The sequence below is a fragment of the Dryobates pubescens genome, chromosome 3, assembly GCF_014839835.1.
Source record: "Dryobates pubescens isolate bDryPub1 chromosome 3, bDryPub1.pri, whole genome shotgun sequence".
Taxonomy (NCBI): Eukaryota; Metazoa; Chordata; class Aves; order Piciformes; family Picidae; genus Dryobates; species Dryobates pubescens.
In genome coordinates, this window is record NC_071614.1 from 44,044,955 (window position 1) to 44,061,904 (window position 16,950).

General features: G+C 36.0%; 1 protein-coding gene across 6 annotated transcripts in view; it reads right to left on the minus strand.

Moving 5' to 3' along the window:
• USP34 (ubiquitin specific peptidase 34) overlaps positions 1–16,950 on the minus strand; it is a 133,252-nt gene that overhangs the window by 99,441 nt on the left and 16,861 nt on the right. For all 6 annotated transcript variants that reach the window (XM_054180076.1, XM_054180072.1, XM_054180071.1 and 3 more), the window contains exons 2-6: positions 15,804–15,891; positions 12,172–12,589; positions 6,021–6,071; positions 5,687–5,836; positions 602–669 (exon numbers count right to left, since the gene is read on the minus strand). In XM_054180076.1, coding sequence (XP_054036051.1) covers positions 602–669; positions 5,687–5,836; positions 6,021–6,071; positions 12,172–12,589; positions 15,804–15,891 — 775 coding nt within the window. The remainder of the gene's footprint in view (positions 1–601; positions 670–5,686; positions 5,837–6,020; positions 6,072–12,171; positions 12,590–15,803; positions 15,892–16,950) is intronic.

Here is a 16,950-nt window from a genome sequence, read left to right on the forward strand (position 1 = left end):
TGAATTTTTTTTCTACTGGCCTGAGAAACTGACTACATTGCCGTATAGTTAAATATCTTCATGATAATTTAAAAGTGTTTTTCATGATATGCAACTTGACATAAAGAAAATCTTTGGGGCTGGATATATTTAGATACAGAAAAGTGCAAATAGACTTCTGATCACACTTCAGTTCCTGCCAGCTGGAAATACAGAACATCAAAATGCAAAGCAGTGTTAAAACTCAGTGAAACTCAGTATAGGAAATCTCCATGACTACATAATGCTTTCTACTTACATTGTCTCATTGTAAATTTTACGTAAAGTTTTATGAAGATACTGCAGCACGTGAAACTGTATTACAACTGAACCTGTCACAACATGTCAGAATGGGGCTGGATGCCACACTAAAAATGCTATTAACAAGACTGATCTGATTGATACTGAAATCAGACAGATGCAAGGAGCTGCCCAAACAAACTCTAAACATTATCTTCACTCTCCATGATGAAATGATACAGTCAGAGCAACAATTTAAAGAATTAAAAGTGTATCCACTGAAATTAGACATAGGTGCCGCCAAAAAGTCCCACAAGAAAGATTCTAAAATTTAAAAATTTACCTGATAACATAAGTCCTAAAGGGTATAATGTGCTGCATGACAGCAGGGATGTGTAGCCATATTCTGATCTATAATGCAAAAACAAATAGATAAAAAAAGTGTCATTAATAACATTTAATAAGAATGGTAAAAATAAAATATTACTGGTACATTTACATGTGCAACCCTACTTTAATAAAAGGCTTTGGTGTAATTTTTCATTCAGCATTCATTCTTTCAACTCCTTAATTTTCTAATTTACAAAACTTATGTTAGAAATGCTTCTGTGGCTTATAAACAGGAGTTGCATCTTTTCTTCTAGTCAATTGGAAAATACAAACTTTGTATGTCTAGTATCATACTGCCCAGATAGCTCATTATTTTTATTTTCTGTAGTTTCCTCAGTCGGAAAAACTTCCACTTGGCCATGTGGGATTTCTTATTCCTTTTCCTTATAAAGTCTACAAGAAAATGATCCCATTCTTCCTGTTCTTCACAAATCTGTCCTACATCAAGTAGAATTACTTGACTTATGTACATGTCTTGCTTCTTAGGGCTTATATATCCTATAAAATAAAAATATGGTTTAGAACCAGTGATTAAGCACAGGGTTTTTTACTACCATATTTGCATTCCAATATTTACTGTTCTGCTTTTACCACCTTTGCAAAACTGTATGCAGGAAGAAAACACAAGCAAAGATAAAACCCCTGAAACAGCTATTTAGCATTGCTGTAAGGAAAAGGGGACTAACCAAACTACTTACACAGGCAAAGTTAGAAGTTCCATCTGCATTTCAAAAAGGAAAGCTGAGCCTGTTAAACCTGTTACAGAAAGACAACTACGTGCCAGGTAAGGGATCGAGCACAGATGAAACATTAGCAGCGGTTACTACTACCCATATAATTTTAGTCATGTGCACACACAAATCTTGTGAACAGGTAAAGCCATCAGTCACTCAATGCTGTCATGTCAATTTACATTTCCATGTTGTTTCTGAAAAGAACATTTAATCTTTGCAATTGGTGTAATGAACTCTAGCTAAGAACTAAACTCTCACCACAATTTTGGAAAATTCTGTATGCAGAAAGATCTAAATTCTCCCCTTGCCAAGAAAGAAAAATACCAGGCTGTAACAAAACTGTATCACCAGCAGTTGAACATTTCCAGAAGTAGCCAAATAACTTCTTGAGTTAGTTCTGAAAAAGATTTTTTCATACTATTTTACAGTTCAACTAACACTACAAAGTAACAATACTAACCTACTTTGCAAGGCAAACCAGAAAAATTTTCACATTGCAAAAAAGACAAAATTTGGAATAAGCTTCTGATTCAATCAGCAATCTCAAGAAGACAAAAATGCTAACATCCAAAAGAAAGCGTTCCAGAAACAGGAATTAAAAACATTTTTGACATGGAATTGCAAGGATAACAAAGACTCTATTGCATTTACGCAAAATTGATTTTATAACACCGTGTGCTCTTTTTCATATGCAATATGTGAAAAAAAAAATTTGTGAAATAAATGTTTTGATAATTTCATTTTTATATCTTGTAATGTTCACAGCCTTGATCCTCAGAAGTGTATTAATGGGTAATTTCTCATTACAAATGAAAATGTAATTTTCATCATGAACTCAAAATATGTGTAGTTAGTTCAATAAAATGACATTATATAAGTGACATAAACCCAGCATATGCAAAGCACATTAAAAGTCAAAACTTTTATCATAATTTGGTTTTGCTTTCATTGCTTTTAAGACAAAGTATTTATAGTATCTGTTCTATTCTGAAGCTTCAGAGGTTTTTGTTTTATTATTTCTTCTTTATCTAGGCAGTTCCTTTCTAAAAGGCAGTACATCTCTCAACACTTATTACTTCTGACTGAAGTTCTGAACTTTCATACAGTACAATTAAACAAACATTTTGGAAACAATCAGCACTATTTCAATTAATTCTCCACTGAGTTACTCCTCCCCAGCACCTGCAGAACTGAAATGGTACAGAATGAAGGGTAGAACCCCTTACAGAACATGCTGTTATTGATTTCTCCATGTCTGCTAGTTCTTTAAGGAGACCAACACAACATCAAGCAGACTGAGCAAATACCAAGGAATATGAAATGTGGGAAGAAAGGAGGAACCAAGTATCTAACTAAAAAAAAATGCAAAGAAATATTCAAAGAAGGAATAATCAGCTCTACCACAATAGATGCTTAAGAAAGCATCCCACAGAGCCATGAGCTGGAGAAAGAAGAAGAGTGCCAACTAGCCAACTCTCTGTGTGAAGCAAGTTGCATTATATTACACTTGCTAGCTTTATTATTACAAACATAAGCTTGTCTGATGAAGACATTTACTCAAATGACACTTGCCGGATAAAAGAAAAATTCAACGAAACATCTTTACAATAATTTTCATGTCCTCCATATTAAAGAGACACCAGTAATCACAAACAAGTAGCTCAGTTCTTCACAGACTATTACTTTGTGGTAATGATCTTGTCTTACATGCACCTGTAGAGTGCACTTAATGAGATACTCTCCCCCTTTGTGGAGTAAGCAGAGCAAATGCTTTACAGACCACTATGCAGCCTTACCTACTAAAAACTGAATGTTTCTTTGATTTCAGTTTACCATTTCCAGCTTCATCTGCAGCTTACTAATAAGCCTAACCTTTTAATGAGAAGTTGATTAGTTCACACAACAGTCTTCTTGAAAAGACTTTTGAAACATTTAGGCAGCAGATAAACAACTCACTCATCTCACAGACTTCAAAATTAATTCTAGCGTGGGTATTTCTAGGGAGTCTTTACAATAATGGCTACTCAACTGCCATTCTCAAGAGTTAGGATAGCTGTGAAATTCTGTTTAAGAGTCACTATACACTAACTGTGGTTCTGGCTCTATGCGCTGTGAACCAGTTAACAGCTGACATCGCAGAGTTGTTCACTGAGCTATTATCAACATAGTCTGTCATAAATCTTGCACTACTTGTAATGCCCATAAACTCAAATGAACTGGGATATAATTTCACAGACAATCAGAAACATTTATTAAATTATTTATATTTATCTAAGATACAGAAATTATATAAAAAGAGACAGGGAAAGAGAAACATTACATCAAAATTAGAAGCTTATGCACCATTATAGTGACAGAGAAAAATCTCTTTTTTTTTTTTTTTGTGTATCAGCAAGTTAAAACATATTTTATCCAAAAAATTAGCTGCCTCATTCAGAAATAATAAGCATACCGCATCTGAAAATCAGAAGTACTGCTAACGGGCACACTGAGTGACACCAAAATGCATGAAGCATAGTACACATACAACATTTTCTTATACTTTCTGTAGTAAATTCACAGATAAAACCTAATGTTGTTTTCTTGGGTTTGGTTTTTTGTTTGGCTTGGTTTTCACAACAGTTTTCCTCCAGCTCACATAGACTTGCCAGCAAAGCCAAACAGAGCTCAAAACCAAGCTTCTAATTGAATGGTGAAAGATACACTCCTAGAAGAGGTTGAAGAAACAGTACTTCTGGTTATGGTTCATATTGAATTTCATTTTATCTGGCAGGTTTAACCATATTGTTCATCTGAAATATCTGAGAAAGGCTACTGAACGTATTACCTACTAGAACAAAAGATAAATGTACAGTTGCTAAACAATTATCTGACAGCAGAAACTTTGTTGAGAAGTGGTTTTGGTTAGGGAACTTCACTAAGAATGAAAAAAATAATTTATGTGGAGAAAATAATGACCAAGAAAAAAGGACAAAGAAGAAAGGCAGAAAGTTTATCAACACTCACTGATACAGCAGCTAGGAAATGGAATTTGCAGTAAGCATGGTTGTTAAAAAAAATACTGGTGTGATAGGATGTGTTTAGAATCATTTTGTTCATTCTCACACACACAAAGAAATCAAGACATGCAGAAAAGTTGGGTTCCGTGACTGAAATTTACTTCTAAACCAGAATAACCTATAAGACCACACGTTTTCAGCAGATGGTCTGATGAAAACTGCAGGCTGTGCTGACAATAGCTAGAGAATGAGGAACTTACCAGATCATCACCTGAAAGCTCATCAGAACATACAGAAAGGGGCAGAAGACAACCTATCTCCACAATTTAATGTAGAGCGTTTCTGCAACAGTCCTCCTGTGCTAGTTTACAAGAACAGAGCACATCATGGCCCTACTCACTTATTCTCTGGCCTACAAGTTAAGAACTATTAAACTAATAGGATTAGGAGTGAGCAATATAGATCACCAACACCAGCTTTACTTCAGTCACTGGTTCCCTCTATGCAGACATACTCCAGTGCTTACTTAAAACCATCCTGGCTAGTCAGTAACAGCAACAAGGAAGGAGGCTAAATGAAAGAAGAGTCTGATTTAAGTATTTTAAATTATAATCAATGTTAAAGTTATGTTAAACCTGCTTCATACAACACATAACAATTGTTTTCATTTTTGTCCACTTGTAACATCTACAAGTCACAACTTCTCCCATTACATATGTTCTTCTCTAGAAACTGGTTTTTATTTCTATCACCCATATCCTCTGAATCTCCATTGTTTTTTACTTGTATCACTAAATATCCTCTGAATCTCCAATGAAATCAATTTGTAATTCTGCTAGTCAAAAAACACTATTATTTCGAAAATAAGAAATGATGAAGAATATGTATTCTAAAACTAAGTGAAAAGATAGTTATCTCTATGCTGACACTGACAAAAAGAAATCCATAGGCTTTTCCTTTGTGCCTCACAGGAAACAGGTAAGAAGTTAATATAGCCTGGAAAAACTTAAAACATTTCCATGGCACACTTTTAGAGACAGAAATATCCTTTGACAACATTTTTTAAGTACTTTCTGGGGCTGTTACAATCTTCCTATCTAGGTAAAAACCTCCAAAACTACTTGTGTGCTTAAAGGAATGGTATAGGGTTTGGATAATAAAATGCTCAGTGGACAAGCAAAACCTCACATTCCTAATAAGGAAAATCTTACAAGCATTTTTCTCCCACCCTGGTCCCACAGAATTTTTCCAGACTTCAGTCCTTTTACTTTTTGTAACATTCAATGATTTGAAGCCAATACTTACATTAGATACCACTGTGATAAATGCATGTGCTATAAGAAATGGCAGTGTCTCAGGGGTTCCGTATTCAAAACAATCCTTCATGAGGGAAAGGCCATTTTTTCCACAAAACAGACAAACGTAACGAAGCAAGTGCAATGGTACTTCTACATCCTAGAAATATTTGATTTAAAAAAAAAGAAAAAAAGAAGTGTTTGAACAATCCATGCTAGAGGCATTCAAACATCCTGTAAATTCAAAAGCTACACTAGTGTAACACAAAGCTATACAAAGGAACAAACATGGCTATTTTAAGGTTTCCAGGAAATAAGCACCTGTTTTAAAATGGCCAACTTACATTCATATCACAGAACGCCCCTAATATATTGCTTTCTTGAGCAGAAATATCCTGTTTAAAAAGAAGAAAAAAATTAACTGAAGCAATAAAAACACATTTATAGAGCAAAAACACCACAACTGACCATTAGCAGGCATTAGAGTCAACTAATAGAAAAAAACAAACCCTTAATTTAGAGGAAGCCAGACACTCAAACTTTTCTCCGCTTTTACACTACAAAACATACTCTTCCAGTTCACCATTTTACCTTTATTAGTAAGTACACAAATATATACTTAGGATCAAATTTCAGCAGTGGCTCTCAATAGCTGCAGTTAACAGATCATTCATCAATCTCAGCCCCCTTCAGATCAACAGTTTTTCCAACAGGAAAGCTGCAAAGGGGGCAGTCTGGAACAGTGGCTGCACACCAGCTAGAGAATTACAGAACTGAAAAAATCTATGTATTTTTTAATGCAATTTGTGCACAAAGATATGGCATATATCCAAACATCTGAATTTAAATGAAATGTAGGATGCTCTACAATCCTACACTTAACAACTTAAGGGGCTAAACCCTCAAATTACTCTTTCCCATCAGAATATTAAAATTCATTAACTTCAGCTACTATAATCTATATATAACAAGACACATCATAAAATATAAGCTTCTAATACCAACTAAAGAGGGGTAAGGAACTGCATCATGCTACCAATCTGCTATTTGCTGCAACAAGAAATCTATTTTCTAGAATTACTGAACTGAAAAGCATTTGGTAGAACAGCTTTTCTTTTTCATGGCCACGACATCCACTTTTCAGGCAGTAAAAAGCAGCAACTTTCTTCATTATGGTTGTAATAGACACTGTGTGTACCCTGCATACGGCTGGGGGCAAAAGGGCACTGAATATATCATAAAATGTGACTATAAACCCCCAACATTTCCACAGATACTTGCAGGTAGTTACAGCACATATTCTCCTCCTTCCCATCCTTGCATGCCAAACACTTAGCTTTCATATTCACAAACCAAATGTAAGTTTACCATCAAGTTAAGTTTTCAAATGAAGCTTCCCGAACATATTTCAAATACCTATGTAGGAGTAAGCCTCTTAAAACTGTATTAGAGGATACTGCAGGCATGCAATTTTGGATGGATTAAATGCGATACAAACATTTTGAATTATTCAATATGCTCATATTATAGCTAAGCATTTATTTTCTTTTTTCTTCTGTTGAACTCTAAGTCATGCCTGAACGCGTGATACTCTAACAGCTATTTTTAAAAAAGCTTTGAAGGCAGTAGGTGGTATGTTTTCAAGTAGCAAGAAAAGGTGTTCAGTGCTCTGCACATGAAAAGTGCAGAGAGTGTGAGGGATTTGTTTCATTTGCTTTAATAGAGACTTGTTGAAATACAGTTACTGGAATAAAGAAATCAAAAACTCAGAAGTCTGTTCATGCAAGTCCTGCAAAACTTACTAGAAGTGTTGCAGTTGAGAGACTGAGAGATTCTTGCAGATGTGAAACAGAACAGAGACTGAGAATTCCTTTAAGTTTATATGGCAATAAAACAACTTGTGGGAATCTAATATTGTAGTAAAACCCACCATCGCTTCAGAGTGAGTGATGCTGAGGTCTGACATGGACACAGTCTTGTTACAGAGCAGAGATAACAAGATTCCAAAGAATCAGAGACTACAGCTACAGACACCTCAGCAACTGATTTTTTTTTCTTTCATTTCACCCTCTGTTAAGAACTGCTGAATGGCTAGGTGATTCCTTTCAGATTCATTCCTCACTCTAAGGCAGTGCAAAGTTCAGGAGTACACTTTACATTGTTGCTTCTTTCTCTACAGGATTTTAAGAGCTTCCATTTTCTAGGTTGTTTTATTCTCAATGAGGTGTCCAAGTATTACATTTGCTGCACAAAGTATGAAAAGAAGAGGGCACAGAGTTTTAACCTATCCTATACCAAAGTTTTCAAAAGATAGATATTTTCCAGCAAGCTTATCAGTCTGAGAACAGCTGAGACATGCTGTCTGTATTGTACAGACTCATATTCAAGACTGTATGATTATTTCATGATGTAGTTTCACTGTCTTCACAGACAGTGTATTTCTGTAGCACTTAGAGCCCGTGCAAAGCCACTTGTTTAAGGTAGCTTCCTCTGTCAAGAGTACACAGCCCTTCTGACTACCAATCATACTTCTATGGTCATCACTCCCTCACTTCAGAAATGTTCTAAAAGACAAAACCAGTTCTTAACCAGCATCATTTAAGGAGAGAAGCTATAGGATCATACACAAACACCCTTGTCTACAGACAAATGTTGCTTTGCTCTTCATCCAATGTCATGAACTCCTCCTTTAAGATGGATGGTTTATTTCTCCACTCGATGGTCAAGTGTAAAATGGCTTTGGCAAGAACCCAGCAAGAGGAGTAGACTTCAAGATATCTGCTGTCATAAGAACAAAGATCTTGGAAGCGTAGACAGAGCAAAGGTTAAGAGTAATATTGACTGCTAGTTGTACCAGAAGGTAATAAGACCGTGTGAAAGCCTTACAGTGGAAATTTGTAAATGACAGCCTCATTGGCAAAGCAAAACCATACTGGCCATGATGACCCAATGAAGTTGCATAAATTCACCTCAAAAATCAGGTACAAGGAACTTCTGAAGTCAGTGAGAGGTGAGAATTGAGTCTGTTTCACATTAGAAAATTTTCCTTTTTCTGGGACGCACCTAATTTTTGGTTGTGTACACTGGGGTGATCACAAGATATAATTCATTCTTGTTGAATGAATCCTGCCATACCTCACAATAAGTCAAGTTAAAACCTGCCAACATAGCAGTTTTTTTGAATGGGATGGATTTTGGGTTTTGTTTTATTGCAAAACATATCTGTATAAATTAACAGTGGCTATCTCACAAATATATGTATATATAAAAATGAGACAAAGTAAAGATTTGTGGATTTCAGGTTTCCCATTATTCATTTTGGCCTGCCTTTTAAACTTTCACCACACAAACAAATCCATAGTTCAGTCCTTTGCAAGTAGTAACTGTACAACAGGGTAGACCTATCATGTCATCTAGGAAAAGTAAATCAGTGACTAAAGTGACTTATCTTTTGTACTCCTACTGAAACTAGCTTCATAGGGAATTTGCAGTCAACAATCCTGGAACAGCTTTTCTATGTATAAGCACATCACCTACCTTTAAATGACAGTTTAAAGTATTTGTTTTTCCTTGCTTTCAATTTCACTGAAAAGAAAATCTCAATGTGCTTGGAGGGACTTATTTTTGACTTGATGTGGAGCCATAAAGTGGTTTGGACACACATGTTATAGACTGCTGTACTGTGATTGGCTATCAACTCTAGACATACTCGTATGTATTGTATGTATATACACTACTATACACCATTTAACTTATTGAATACATTCATACCTACCCCTAAAAATACAGCTTAAAGGGAAGCGGAGAATGAAAAATACTTTCCTGAAGTACAGCTTTTTTACTTTTCTGCTAGACTTTGTTTCCACGCAGTTCAGAAAGGTATGCTAGCCACATTCATTATGAACCTCTTTCTTTTTTTGCAGGGCAATTGTTTTTTTTCATTGCACCTCTCTGGTGAGGCTACATCTGGAATACCATATCCAGTTCTGGGCCCCACAGTTCAAGAAGGACAGGGAACTGCTTTAAAGAGTCCAACACAGAGCCACAAAGATGAATAAGGAAGTGGAACATCTTCCTTATGAGGAAAGGCTGAGTGAACTGGGTCTCTTTAGCTCGGAGAAGAGACTAAGGGGTGACCTGATTAATGCTTATAAATAAATAAAGGGCAAGTCTCAGGAGGACAGAATGAGATTCTTCACAAAGAATAGGACAAAGGGTAGTGAGTGCAAGATGGAGCATAGGAGGTTCCACATGAACAGAAGGACAAAAATTTTTCACTGTGAAGGTGACAGAACACTGGAACAGGCTGCCCATAGTGGTTGGGGAGTCTACTTCTATAGAACAAAACAGAAAAGAATAGACCAGACCAGGTTGGAAGAGGCCTTCAAGATCATCGTGTCCAACCCATCATCACCACCACCTAATCAATTAAACCATGCAACCAAGCACCCTATCAAGTCTCCTCCTGAACACCTCCAGTGATGGTGACTCCACCACCTCCTCGGGCAGCCCATTCCAATGGGCAATCACTCTCTCTATGAAGAACTTCCACCTAACCTCCAGCCTAAACCTCCCCTGGCACAGCCTGAAACTGTGTCCTCTGGTACTGGCTGCCTGGCAGAAGAGACCAACCTCTGGCCTGTCTACAACCTCCCTTCAGGTAGTTGTAGAGAGCAATAAGGTCACCCCTGAGTCTCCTCTTCTTCAGGCTAAGCAACCCCAGCTCCCTCAGTCTCTCCTCATAGGGCTTGTATTCCAAGCCCCTCACCAACTTCGTTGCCCTTCTCTGGACACACTCCAGCAAGTCAACATCCTTCCTAAACTGTGGGGCCCAGAACTGGACACAGGACTCAAGGTATGGCCTAATCAGTGCAGTGTACAGGGGCAGAATGACCTCCCTGCCCTGCTGGCCATACTGTTCCTGATGCACTCAAAATCTGCTTGGACATGTTCCTGTGTGACGTACTCTGGGGTGATCCTGCTCTAGCGGGAGGGGGTTGGACTAGATTTTTCAAGGTCCCTTCCAACCCCTAAAGTTCTGTGATTCTGTTTAAAAGGTCTCAGGATTTATCATAAACTAAGATTATTTTTTGTATTTCAGAAGCACTAGTTCTACTAGTCTGAAATAGTAATGTTAGCTATTTTAATGTCAAAACGTTTTGCTACCACACACATCTCAATTACTGAAGTTCGGAATTTAATTCCGCATTCCCATCCTAAGCACATCTTCATTGAATTGAGACAACTTAGCAGTCTCAGTTATGAGAGCACTTTTTGCTTTAAATCAGGCTTGCACTCAGTACTGAAGGTATCATAAAATAGAAATCCTTGTCATCTGTACTGTTAAGCTAAACATATTCCTCAACAGACCAAATCAGCCAATAATTTGCTTTTTTTGGGAGAAGCTGGTGTAGCTCTTCCTCTAAGCATATGGACTTCAGTTTGAAAAATCAAACTTAACTACTTGGATCCTCAACAGAACTCTGAAAACTGTCCAAATAAAAAAAGGCTGAGTTAACAGTACTTTAATTCTTCACTTGGACTGTCTCAAGTATTTGGTTTGCTTTTATACGCAGGTAAAAATACATATCACCTTTGCACACAAATCTCTCAAAAGGACGGCTTCTACGTTATTTGACCATAAGGTGGATCAAAATCTAAGTTTTTCAAGACCTATACCTTTTCAATTACAAAAATATTAACAGCATTATATTTATTTTGGAAATTGTGAATTAAACATTGCAGGATTTCTGAAAATTTTGTGGTTTGGTTTGTTGTTGTTTGGGGTGGTTGGTTTGTTGTGTTGGGTGTTTTTATTGTTGTTGTTTGGTTTTGTTGGGTTTTTTTGAGGCATGTTCTGTTTGGTTGTTTCTGGTTTTGTTGGGGGTTTTTTGTTTGTTTGGTATTTTGTTTGGTTTGGGTGGGTTTTTTTGTGATGGCAGCGGTTTTGGCTTTTTCATAAGAAAAATATGAAGATATGAATGGCAGCCATAACAAATATCACAGAGAAAAATCACTACCATAGAACAAAGCTACTTGCGTAGAGCTCAGTTACTCCAATCACTTTAAACAGCTATTGCAACAAGTTCATTCAGTTGTCTACAAAGCTTAGTTCATGAAGTTTTCCTTCTAAAACCACAGATTGTAATGAAAATAAGTTAGTAAACTATTAATGGGTTACCTTCTGGAAGAAAGGCTTCGCTACAGTCCCCTTTTTGCCTTCCTGTTATTTAAACAGTACAATAATTTCAGTGTACAGTTCCATCCAACACTTATCAATATATTACCTATAACAATTAAGCATATTTTAAAGAAAGTGTAAGAGTATGTGTCATTTTAAGTTTCTCTGAAAAGTTCTACTGAAGTCAACAGGAGAGCTGAGCTTGCCCATCCTGCGTGAAAGCAACTATCACCAAACACATACAGTATACTCGTTAAACACAGCAAATAACCTTCCACAAAATAATTAAATATACACATAAAGATAAGATATACCTCTATTGTAGGATGAGTATTATGCTTATAAGCAGTGTACAGAGGAAACTGAATTTGAAATATTTTTGCCACACACAGCAACAACTTTTCCTTCTCATCAATGCTCCATAAGCTAAAAGCCTCAGCGTTCTTTGCAGACTCCTCCTCTGTCAGGATACATGTTCTTGAAGAATCTAATTTTTTCTCTATAGATTTTTGTCGTTCTCCATTTTCTTCATGAGATTCTCTCTCTACATTCAGGGGCTCATCAGCATGATTATTCTGATCTTGCCATGTTGAATCTATATTAATAGTGCAGTGTTTACAGAGCTGGTCCCGCAGAGCTTGAATTTGGGCAATCACTAAGTTAATAAGAGCACATACTACTTGGTTAAAGATCTCCAAATGTTTATACTCCTTGAAACAGCACAGACATTGTCTGTAAGAAAACAGAAAAAAAAAAATCAGAATAAAAATTTCTGAAGTCGCTAACATAAAAACAGGTAACCAACCAAAACAACGCTTCAGATTAAAACATTTTAAACAAAACATCCGACATATCCATAAAAGTAAAGAAAACCAAGGGAAGCAAGGGACTCTACTCAACTACCAGTAAGAGTCACAAAACATTCCCTAAGCCTTAGGAGCATCCCATTACTTTCAAATGCTTATCAGATCTCGGCAGTCCCTGTTATCACTTAGCAGCTGTGACCGAGTAAAATGTACACAAGAAATCTTACTGGCAAGGTCACTGTACTACTAAAGAAGCAATGCTCTTCAGTACATTCCTAAATGTGTTTCCTCATCTAGTTTCTTCTATTGATATTTACCACAATAAACTTGTCAGTTGTGTAAGAACTAATTATTAGCACATTTCAATCAACAAGGTAGAAAAATAATTTTGAGTATTTAAGCTCATTTCCTGTATGTGCATTTGGGTAGAAACCCCATCAACATAAGCAATATAAAGTATCTTAATTATTTTCAGAGATTATTCCTCCAACAACATACTGCAAACTGAAAAGAACAAGGAGGAAGTTATACCCCACACTTTTATAAATATAATAAGAAAAATAAATCAGACCATCAAGCTAGAAAGCACTGTAATATAGCTCTGGTTGTGGGCAAGAATAACAATATGTCAAAGAGATTCTGATTGTATAAACCTCCCAAGATAGATATCCTAGAATCTATTGTCTGGGAACATTTGTTTCTTCCACGCAAAGTAGTAACGTCCTCATTCTGAACAAAAGGTGGAGCATATTCTCTTAAAAGGACCTAAATCCTAGAGAATGCAGAGAAGCAATCAATCAGTAAGTAAGGGTGTTTCACTGAAGACTAAAATTAAAGGCTACATGCTTGGAACAATCTCTGAGATGGACTCTGCTCCTTCTCAAACTCTACTAAACAATGTAACTGCCATATAAAGTGATAGCTGTCTTGCAGTGAAGACCCTTCTGTTCAGTGGAGAACAATGGACTCCAGTCCATGACTGGAGATCTCAGATACCAAAAATAATATAAAAATTACATATACCATTTCTGAAATAAATTAGCAGGCAAAAGAAGCTATCAAAAAGTGGTAATTAAAAATTCTTCTGCAAAGCGTAGCATTTCATCTAGAAACTATCCATCATAAATTACAATATTTAAGAAAAGAGAATTCAGAACTATGACAGGTAGAGGGTGCTGCCTCTCTTAATGGAATACTAACATGCCCTTCAGCTACAGCTCCTGAAATGTATACCTTCTGAATACATGTAACTTTTTTTGGGGGGGTTACAGTATTTTCTAATTCAGGCACATAAAAAGTGATAGAAGAATATAAAACCTTTAGTTCCATCTGTGCAGAAAGCAAAATCCTTTTACTGTTGTTTAAGTGAAGTGTGCCATTACCTATTTGAAACAAAGGTTCATGTGACTTATTTGTAGATGTATTTTATTGATATGAAAATACAGCAACAAATTTCAGACAAAACCAAACACATCCTCTTTGGGGGAAAAGATGTACAATCAATTTATGCCTACAAATTACTACCCTCACTTGTCTGTAATGAATTATTCTCAATAATAATGGAAACAAAATCTGGTGAATAGATCTCGTATCTTTGTGTGATCACCAGCAGACATTGGAGAATTCTATATTCGGCAAAGGCACTTTCTTTGTTTCAGGATAGAGGTATGTGTAAACCCCTTGAAGTCTTCAAGTATCTGAAAAAATTAAGTATCTAGGAAAGGAGTATGCTACAAATATGACATCTTGGAATGTAACATTTTCCAGAAGAAAACTGAAATAGAAATACTGCAGGCAGAGGGAAGGAAAAAAGTGTTCTATAGGATGAATTGCCAACTGATCTGCTGAAGAAAAGCAGAGATTTAAACTACAGGTGACAAAATGGAAAGTAGTTACAGAACGTCTCAAGCACCAAACAAGAACTCTCAAAAGCCCATTAAGTTAAAATGTAAAGTAAAACTCCTTCCTGCAGCCTCTCTTTACTTGACTTTGCTTTGAATAGGTTAAGGACCAATTTCTATTCTCTTCTATAGTATGAAAACAGAGATGGAAGGTAAAAGGAAAATAAAGAGTTAAAAGTTACCCAATCTATTTTTTTCATCAGGTTGAATTTGTGAAGCTATAGCTGTTGCACAGAACAGAACAGATGACGACCTGGAAAACGAGTAGGTTGTAATTGTTCTCAGACAAACTCGGGATCTAGAATCTGTCAAGAAAAGACAGTATTCGGGTCTCTGTTGCTGCTGTTTGACTTAAAATTCCTTCTCTGTGTCTAACAGCACACTGTAGAAGATAATGAACTTGCTTTGAGTGCTTGATTTGGGCAGGTATCCAAAATGGGATATTGTTTTCTTTCTTTTGGAGTCTTCAAAATATAAGAATAATGTTTTCCAGTTTGTTCTCCATGCTTTTTCCAGTATTTCTTAAGATTCAGTTTGATCCTAGTGACTACTGCTGAACACTGAGTTCCAAATATCCTTACTGCAGATTTTTTGAAAACCTACTATATGTACAAATCCTTGTGCTGGAAACCAAAAAATGAGTACCTGTGCAGTAAGCAGAAAGCTGATAAAACTACTTAAACTAAAACAAAAAAGAAAAAACAACCCCACACACACCACTAGGAACAGCAATTTAAGTCATAGATTATAAATAATAATGTAGTTCATGTAAGACAACCATGAGCAAATAATTTTATAGTTTAGTAACTATGTTTAGTGACATAGTTTAGTAGCTATGGACTGCAACCTTTCATCATCTTGACTCAGTGTATTAGGACACAGTAAAATTTAACATGATGGCTGCATTCATAGTGATCTTTTCTTAAAGTCTTCTTATCCTACCCCACATCCACAGAAGGCAGTCAGAAAATCTCATGCTAAAGCAGCAACGCACAGTATTTGTCACTGCAATATAGTTATTTATTGATACACAATTATTACAGCATCCAGAATGTCAACCAGATTCAAAACATACTTTGACTAAAATGCACTAACACGTTTAATTTTCTAATTTACTCTCCAAGTATCGCTTTTCAACACATTTGTAACTTGCCCATTCTAATTCACTCCACTTGTTTTTAAGGGAAACCTACTGTTGAAATACAGTATTATCAACACCCAAACTCAAACCAAAATTACCTTTGTGTCCAGGAATTGATGTAAGCAAATATCTTGAGGGCATGTTCCTTTCTGAGCTGCAACCCATCAGCACCTTCAACATCTGATACTAAAGAAAACACAAACATATCAGCAAAAACCCCTCCCGTGCAATTGTTATGTTTTTATGAATTATTTTTGATAGCATGAAATATGTGTAACTATATTTTCATAATGGAAAAATTAAGTGAGTCCTCCACCAAATCTATTTTTTTTGCTTTAGTAAGCAGAAGGTTAGATAAAGCTAACAGTATTCTGTGAAAATTACTGATCAAGAACTCCTCATAAGCTCCACTGGGAACTACATATTGATGGGCATTTTCGAATATGAACCTTCCTCAACAACTTTATCCACTAACCCCACAGCAAAACTATCATGATAAGAATAACATGCTATGTACATATAAATTAATTCCAGATTATCCATGTTCTTGATTATTACCTTCCAATCTGATAATTTAACTTCAATAAATCACTAATTGGCAAAATGAGAAATGCTTACCACATTTATTACAGCCAGAAACCAGAGCAGTTACACGTTGAATTCAAACCCTAAATAGTTCAGTGAAGTATTACCAAATACCTTCCGCTTCCATCTAAAAATTACTTACACATTCTAATAAGTCAAATATCAGTAATAGTCCACATCTCAACTTACACATTAACCAAATGTATATTAGGGCACTGGATTCCATCCACTGGCCACACACCTCTCCCCAACTATCAATGCACAATTCTCATTTCATCCTTGGTCCTAAATTGCCACACACTTCCCACAATTATCCAATTGCTACACAAAGTAAGAATGTCGGCCTTCCTTTTAAGATGGCCATTTCACTTACAACAAAAGTATTAATTTTAACACTTTGCATGACATTTCAAGTATTACATGCTCACAAATCTACTTCACAAGCAGGATTTGTGAGAAAGTTTCTTTAACAGAAGCAAGCTCTTCAGAATCCCTACCTCAGCCTCTTTTACAGCCTTGGCCTTGTGAAGTCTTGTGTGATCTATCAATGCACTTCAGAAGTATCACATAAAATAAATAGTTGAGTTCTTTGAAATAAGGGCATTTTATGTACACATACATATTTTCATATGCATGCACATAAACAAATATAGAAGTATA